This window comes from Pecten maximus, chromosome 19 (assembly GCF_902652985.1).
Source record: "Pecten maximus chromosome 19, xPecMax1.1, whole genome shotgun sequence".
Classification (NCBI taxonomy): Eukaryota; Metazoa; Mollusca; class Bivalvia; order Pectinida; family Pectinidae; genus Pecten; species Pecten maximus.
In genome coordinates this window covers 1,310,324-1,319,381 of record NC_047033.1, presented here as the reverse complement: position 1 = coordinate 1,319,381, position 9,058 = coordinate 1,310,324, and the positions used below count along the sequence as shown (strand labels likewise).

Genomic DNA, 9,058 nt, shown 5'->3' with positions numbered 1-9,058 from the left:
GTTACAAATAAAAATATGTTTAAATCGAATAAATATATGAATCTGAGTGGCATTTCCTTGATTGTTACGATGTTTGTGTGTTAGTTGCTCTTCAGAAGTGCCATGTGAGTGGACAGAAATTGAAGTCTGAAAGGATAAAATAGTCATATATAGTGAGTTTGCCTAGTCTGGGTGTTAGGTGTTAGGTGTTTTCCAATGTAGTTTAGTGTGTTAGATTGTCTTGATGCTTGTTTTCAGATATTAGCTACATGTGTGAAATTTTAACTTGAAATATAACGTAACCCCTAAAAGTTTAAGTTCTGGTTCGCACTCTGTAGTATTATTTCCTATCTGAAAAGTGATGTTTTGTTACCTACTGCCATCTATTGTAATTTGTCTAGATTTGCCTTCATGTGGTTACTGGGAACACTGTTTATAGACCTGAGACATTGACAAATCCTATCCCTGCTGTATAGCTTTTTCTAAAGAATCACAGAATATTGAAATAAATACGAATTGTTTTCATTGTGAGAGAAACAGACCATTACTCCGCGAATAAGTGACAACTTGGCTTACCATACTGGTGTGTCTGTTATTATATCAGCCTTACGGAATTAAGTCAACATGAATCTTTTTCATTGGTTGTCCATCCCTTTTTTCATTGGTCGTCAATCCCTTTTTTCTTTGGTCGTCAATTCCTTTTTTCATTGGCTGTCCATCCCTTTTTTTCATTGGTTATCCATCCCTTTTTTCATTGGACGTTACCCATTAATCGTGGTGCCGCCTTTTCATTGGCCGTCCATCCATTTTTTCATTGGTTGTCCATCCCTTTTTTCATTGGACGTTGACCATTTATCGTGGTGCGGTCTTTTCATTGGTTGTCCACCCCTTTTTTCATCGGTCGTCAATCCCTTTTTTATTGGTTGTCCATCCCTTTTTTCATTGGTTGTCCATCCCTTTTTTCATTGGATGTACATCCCTTTTTTCATTGGACGTTGGCAGTTTACCGTGGTGCCGCCTTTCCGCGTACTTGGCCCCTGGCGATATGTTTGTTGACAAGCCTACCTATAATTGTGTGGCGTTTGGCACCTTTCCACCAATGCCCTTATTTAAGTTTTTGTGATTTATTGATTGATGATAACGTGAATCTGGTGAATTTTGTTGTTGTGTGTACTCTCTGTGCGCATGCATTCAATGTTTGCATATAAAACAGAGTGCTTAAAATTACTTGATTAATCAAATGTAAATGATTGCCTCTGTTAGGGATTGAACCAGGAACCTCTGTCTTACTAGACTTACACTCTACAGATCGAGCTAAAGAGAAGATCTCCCTAGCCGAGCGGTATATTGCGGGTAGTATCTACAAGGGCTACATACATTTAACAGGGTTGTGTTTACACAAATTGTATTGTTATTATTAATTAGATGAAATTGGATAGGAAATGGTCAAAGATAATTTCGTCCGATTGTTGTTTGATCGTCTGTCATTTTTTATACAATATTACCAGATTTTTTAACATAATAAAATGCTCTAGCAAAACACCTATCTAAAAGTCTGACTAACCGAGCCTTAATGGAAAGAAAAAATACGATCTGTTTAGGCCTGTATAGGTATATCGGTGAAATAAACACCTCTCGGTTATGAAATACGATATGATAATATATGATAATAATGGACGTAGGCAAAACATATGCCACCATATCCATATCTTAATTAAGGAATAAAGTTTATCATGACATGAAATTGACGTAAAAATGTTTGTATCTTTATAGCCTGTAGTCAGACGAGTAATCATTTCCAGACGCACAGTTTTCCTTTTCCAGGGTGGTCCGTGGACATAGTTTTCCTTTTCCAGGGTGGTCCGTGATCACAGTTTTCCTTTTCGAGGGTGGTTCGTTATCACAGTTTTCCTTTTCCAGGGTGGTCCGTGGACATAGTTTTCCTTTTCCAGGGTGGTCCGTGGACATAGTTTTCCTTTTCCAGGGTGGTCCGTGGACATAGTTTTCCTTTTCCAGGGTGGTCCGTGGACATAGTTTTCCTTTTCCAGGGTGGTCCGCGATCACAGTTTTCCTTTTCCAGGGTGGTTCATGGACTCAGTTTTCCTATTCCAGAGTGGTTCATGGATACAGTTTTTGTCCTGTTCCAGGACTGTTCATGAACTCAGTTTTCCTATTCCAGGGTGGTTCACGGACATAAAAAAAATAACCGTCTGATGTTGTGTGTACATCTATATGTTTTGTCTGCATGTGCTGCATTTACAGTGTGGGCCATACCAGCTATTTGTCAGTGATTTGAATTGTGTGTTCTGAAGTGGTCTGGTAGGGCATTACAGATTTTAGGTGCTTCTGACCGAAAAGAATGCTTGCGGTATTTTGTTGTCCCAAAATGTGGTATGTGCATGCTTTATATGTAAGAATGTTAATATTTATTTGTGATTTTGAAGATTTCTGTGGCAAAATTCATGAGTCTCGTGATTCTGAGTGATGGTAGTTTTGAATGGTCTGGTAAACTTTCGTAAGTATCATCATGTGTGTCGTATATATGAATATGTAAATATACCATCTTGTTGTAATGATTATGTATGATTATATCGGGAAAGGGCTTTATATAAGTTGTATAACTTGTGCCCAATCCCTTTGTAAAGTTCAGTTACAAATAAAAATATGTTTAAATCGAATAAATATATGAATCTGAGTGGCATTTCCTTGATTGTTACGATGTTTGTGTGTTAGTTGCTCTTCAGAAGTGCCATGTGAGTGGACAGAAATTGAAGTCTGAAAGGATAAAATAGTCATATATAGTGAGTTTGCCTAGTCTGGGTGTTAGGTGTTAGGTGTTTTCCAATGTAGTTTAGTGTGTTAGATTGTCTTGATGCTTGTTTTCAGATATTAGCTACATGTGTGAAATTTTAACTTGAAATATAACGTAACCCCTAAAAGTTTAAGTTCTGGTTCGCACTCTGTAGTATTATTTCCTATCTGAAAAGTGATGTTTTGTTACCTACTGCCATCTATTGTAATTTGTCTAGATTTGCCTTCATGTGGTTACTGGGAACACTGTTTATAGACCTGAGACATTGACAAATCCTATCACTGCTGTATAGCTTTTTCTAAAGAATCACAGAATATTGAAATAAATACGAATTGTTTTCATTGTGAGAGAAACAGACCCTTACTCCGCGAATAAGTGACAACTTGGCTTACCATACTGGTGTGTCTGTTATTATATCAGCCTTACGGAATTAAGTCAACATGAATCTTTTTCATTGGTTGTCCATCCCTTTTTTCATTGGTCGTCAATCCCTTTTTTCTTTGGTCGTCAATTCCTTTTTTCATTGGCTGTCCATCCCTTTTTTTCATTGGTTATCCATCCCTTTTTTCATTGGACGTTACCCATTAATCGTGGTGCCGCCTTTTCATTGGCCGTCCATCCATTTTTTCATTGGTTGTCCATCCCTTTTTTCATTGGACGTTGACCATTTATCGTGGTGCGGTCTTTTCATTGGTTGTCCACCCCTTTTTTCATCGGTCGTCAATCCCTTTTTTATTGGTTGTCCATCCCTTTTTTCATTGGTTGTCCATCCCTTTTTTCATTGGACGTTGGCCGTTTACCGTGGTGCCGCCTTTCCGCGTACTTGGCCCATGGCCATATGTTTGTTGACAAGCCTACCTATAATTGTGTGGCGTTTGGCACCTTTCCACCAATGCCCTTATTTAAGTTTTTGTGATTTATTGATTGATGATAACGTGAATCTGGTGAATTTTGTTGTTGTGTGTACTCTCTGTGCGCATGCATTCAATGTTTGCATATAAAACAGAGTGCTTAAAATTACTTGATTAATCAAATGTAAATGATTGCCTCTGTTAGGGATTGAACCAGGAACCTCTGTCTTACTAGACTTACACTCTACAGATCGAGCTAAAGAGAAGATCTCCCTAGCCGAGCGGTATATTGCGGGTAGTATCTACAAGGGCTACATACATTTAACAGGGTTGTGTTTACACAAATTGTATTGTTATTATTAATTAGATGAAATTGGATAGGAAATGGTCAAAGATAATTTCGTCCGATTGTTGTTTGATCGTCTGTCATTTTTTATACAATATTACCAGATTTTTTAACATAATAAAATGCTCTAGCAAAACACCTATCTAAAAGTCTGACTAACCGAGCCTTAATGGAAAGAAAAAATACGATCTGTTTAGGCCTGTATAGGTATATCGGTGAAATAAACACCTCTCGGTTATGAAATACGATATGATAATATATGATAATAATGGACGTAGGCAAAACATATGCCACCATATCCATATCTTAATTAAGGAATAAAGTTTATCATGACATGAAATTGACGTAAAAATGTTTGTATCTTTATAGCCTGTAGTCAGACGAGTAATCATTTCTAGACGCACAGTTTTCCTTTTCCAGGGTGGTCCGTGGACATAGTTTTCCTTTTCCAAGGTGGTCTGCGATCACAGTTTTTCTTTTCGAGGGTGGTTCGTTATCACAGTTTTCCTTTTCCAGGGTGGTCCGTGGACATAGTTTTCCTTTTCCAGGGTGGTTCATGGACTCAGTTTTCCTATTCCAGAGTGGTTCATGGACTCAGTTTTCCTGTTCCAGGGCTGTTCATGGACTCAGTTTTCGTATTCCAGGGTGGTTCACGGACATATTTTTTTCCTGTTCCAGGGCTGTTCATGGACTCAGTTTTCCTATTCCAGGGTGGTTCACGGACATAGTTTTCCTGTTCCAGGGCTGTTCATGGACTCAGTTTTCGTATTCCAGGGTGGTTCACGGAGATATTTTTCGTGTTCCAGGGTGGTCCGCGGATACATTTTCCCTGTTCCATGATGGTCCAAGAACATTCGATGTAATACCCAGAGTCAACAGTGATCTCTTCTGAGTATACCCTTTCTAGTGTTTACTTCCCTACTAGGGTTCCTCTATGATGTTGTTCCTTACCAGTACAAATACCCCCCCTCCTAGGGTTCCTCTATTATGTTGTTCTTTACCAGTACAAATACTCCCCTCCTAGGGTTCCTCTATGATGTTGCTCTTTACCAATACAAATACTCCCCTCCTAGGGTTCCTCTATGATGTTATTCTTTACCAATACAAATACTCCCCTCCTAGGGTTCCTCTATGACGTTGTTCTTTACCAGTACAAATACTCCCCTCCTAGGGTTCCTCTATGATGTTGTTCTTTACCAATACAAATGCTCCCCTCCTAGGGTTCCTCTATGATGTTGTTCTTTACCAGTACAAATACTCCCCTCCTAGGGTTCCTCTATAATGTCATTCTTTACCTGTATAAATACTCCCCCTCCTAGGGTTCCTCTATGATGTTGTTCTTTACCAATACAAATACTCCCCTCCTAGGGTTCCTCTATGATGTTGTTCTTTACCAGTACAAATACTCCCCACCTAGGGTTCCTCTATGATGTTGTTCTTTACCAGTACAAATACTCCCCCTCCTAGGGTTCCTCTATGATGTTGTTCTTTACCAGTACAAATACTCCCCCTCCTAGGGTTCCTCTATGATGTTGTTCTTTACCAGTACAAATACTCCCCTCCTAGGGTTCCTCTATGATGTTGTTCTTTACCAGTACAAATACTCCCCCTCCTAGGGTTCCTCTATGATGTTGTTCTTTACCAGTACAAATACTCCCCTCCTAGGGTTCCTCTATGATGTTGTTCTTTACGAATACAAATACTCCCCCTCCTAGGGTTCCTCTATGATGTTGTTTTTTACCAGTACAAATACTCCCCTCCTAGGGTTCCTCTATGATGTTGTTCTTTACGAATACAAATACTCCCCCTCCTAGGGTTCCTCTATGATGTTGTTCTTTACCAGTACAAATACTCCCCTCCTAGGGTTTCTCTTCAATGTTGTTCTTTACCAGTACAAATACTCCCCACCTAGGGTTCCTCTATAATGTTGTTCTTTACCAGTACAAATACTCCCCTCCTAGGGTTCCTCTATAATGTCATTCTTTACCAGTACAAATACTCCCCACCTAGGGTTCCTCTATGATGTTGTTCTTTACCAGTACAAATACTCCCCCTCCTAGGGTTCCTCTATGATGTTGTTCTTTACCAGTACAAATACTCCCCCTCCTAGGGTTCCTCTATGATGTTGTTCTTTACCAGTACAAATACTCCCCTCCTAGGGTTCCTCTATGATGTTGTTCTTTACCAGTACAAATACTCCCCTCCTAGGGTTCCTCTATGATGTCGTTCATGGATATCTGTTTTAATAATATTTTTAAACATTTATTTCATATAAATTGAAAGCTTAAATTTCATTATAAGTATTTACCATTACGATCCATGTTTCCGTTTGACATAAAAATGACCGTTAACGCCGTTGAGTAACGTACTTACTAATTTTTGATGGAGCAACATAAAAGTTTGATACACAAGACGCTGGTATAATATTGTAAGCCTTAAACGATCACCTTCATATAAAATGGTTAAGATGTTTATTGTTGGTTCAATGTAAAAACTTGAAATTATAAAGCTCGGTAACTAAACTGTTACTATGCTCGTCTACACATTCCTACATTTGGTTTTCAATAGGGGCCGAAGTGGCCGAGTGGTTAAGGTGTCCTGATACTTTATCACTAGCCCTTCACCTCTGGGTTGCAAGTTCGAAACCTATGTGGCGCAGTTGCCAGGTACTGATCTGTAGGCCGGTGGTTTTTCTCCGGGTACTCCGACTTTCCTCCACCTCCAAAACATTGCACTCGTCCTTAAATGACCCTGGCTGTTAAAAGGAAGTTAAACAAACCAAAACAAACCAAAACATTTGGTTTTCATTGCCTTGGCGTTCTTTTATAATGTAATTAGTACGTGTCACTAGACAGACCTCACAAATGAGAAAGAGGAATGTAAAATCAGGTTGCGAGAGTGGTTTCTCTTTGTAGAAGAGATAAACATCCATGATTCTGCAAACTATTTTGATATACGGAGAATGACAAAAATATTAGTTTATCATCTATATTTATACAGGGGATCGTGACACCTAAACAATTCTTATATATATATAATATGTCAGTTGATTGTTAGTAACCACCGGCCTGACTTTTGAGTTTTCTAAAACCCATCATGTTATTTTCACTCTACAAGATTCAGTTTCCGCGTAGCCTCCATTTTTAGTTTTGCCATGTCAGTCTTTCCTGTGTACGTCATTGGGAATTCATCAAACTTGAGGAAGTATCTCGGCATGTATCCCATACCGTCCAACGAATCTTTGTTCACGAATTTATGTTCACAGAAACTTTGTACGTCCCCAGGAGTCAGAGTAGAGGACACAAAACAAACGCACACTTCCTCATACATCCGGGCATCTGGTACAGCCACCGTGGTCACGTGGTTTACGCCTTCCACGCCTTTGAGCACATCATCTACAGCACCAGGTAATATCTTCCTACCTCCGCGCGATATGGTTTCACTCCTTCTTCCGCGGACAATTACGTCACCGGAAGCCGTCAGTAGTCCGACATCTCCTGTTTTTAACCATGGTGGCTCATCTGTAGTGAATATTGCATCAGTCATAGCAGTGTCTGCATGATACCGCTTCATCAGATAGGCACTCCTAACTTCAATATTACCTGGGCTTCCTCTTTGAACAAGGCATCCATCTTCATCTACAATCCTGATCTCCACACCAGGAACAGGAGGACCTATTTTGCCGGTTTCAAAAACGTCGCCCTCATAAATCGGACTTGAAACCGCCACACCACCGGACTCTGATGACCCATACCCTATCATAAGTACTCTACAGAATCTACCAACTACCTGAGTGTAGAAACCATTTAGAATCTGACCACCTGTTGTTATCATTTCCAACCTAAATCCATCATCAGGGATATTCATCTTCTCCGCGATCCAATCGTGAATTGTATACGGCATCATGTAAGCACTCTTTACCTTTTCCTCCCTCATAATATCCCAGATTTTCTTCACCCCATTCTCCGCTGTTGCTAGATTTGAGTCCATGAATACTTTGGTATGTCCCAGCATACTAGATACCAGTACTGATCCACCGACCCAACAAAATGGGCGGTCGTTATAAGTTATTCTGTTGACGGCAATTTGTTCAGGAATTAGCTGCAGTATCCGTGTTGCGAAAAGGTGAGAATGCACCACCATTTTAGGTTTTCCTGTGCTACCGGAAGTAGTAAAGATCAAAGCGTCATCTTCAGGACGCACTTCCGGTAAGACAGCGTCAACATCCACGGATTTTACTATCTCGTCGATATCAGTATGTACGAGATGTGAGAAATTCGTTCTCCGTAGGAATATGTATTGTCGATTCTGTGGATTATTTTCGTTAGTGCTTTCCAGTGATTCGATTACAGGAAGTAAGTTGTCATCATTTCCCGGATCAACAAATAACAGCCGACAATCACTCTTGTTTAGAATGTCGACTGCATCCATGGCGTTTTTAAACTCAATGTTAAGTTGGAGGACTACAGCTCCAGACAAAAGAATACCGAATTCCGCCACCACTCTAGCCAGCGAGTTTGGACCGAAGAGGCCGACTTTGTCCTGTATTTTGACTCCCGACGACACGAGAAATCGGGCCACTCCTGTAGCCCTATCATACAGTTCCGTGTAAGTGATGCTCTGGCGAGGTCCAGAGGCTGGCCGATAGACGAACGCCTCAGTGTCTGGTATGGAGGCAGCGTTTTTCTTTATGACATCATTAATGGTTACGAATGTGTATGGCGCCAGTTGTGGGTTGTTCAGATAGCTTAAGTCGTCCATGTTGCTATAATGGAGATGGACATTAAATATGATATAAAGTTGATGAACATACTGTAATCGCACCTAGATATAGTGTTAATCTTATTTTAGCGGTAACCCCATTTTGGCATTTTCTCACGTGACGGATTTTGATAAATTTTGATTGCGTTTATGGTAGTTTATCTGCAATGTTTTATATGGAAGTCATTGTCGATACGCTAACTCATCATTCCGCTTATCCGGTCTAGTTAGGTTTGGCACTGATGTTTGAGTACGCCAAAATAAACACGTTTACAATACAAAATAAACTGTAAAATAAATCATATCTTT

The 9,058-nt window shown here is 39.8% G+C and overlaps 1 protein-coding gene across 1 annotated transcript; it reads right to left on the bottom strand.

Moving 5' to 3' along the window:
- Positions 1-6,766: 6,766 nt before the first annotated feature.
- Positions 6,767-8,814, bottom strand: LOC117317946 (putative acyl-CoA synthetase YngI). Its single transcript, XM_033872916.1, has one exon. The coding sequence runs from the start codon at positions 8,747-8,749 to the stop codon at positions 7,094-7,096; it is 1,656 nt and encodes a 551-aa protein (XP_033728807.1). The 5' UTR covers positions 8,750-8,814; the 3' UTR covers positions 6,767-7,093.
- Between the last annotated feature and the right edge of the window lie 244 nt (positions 8,815-9,058).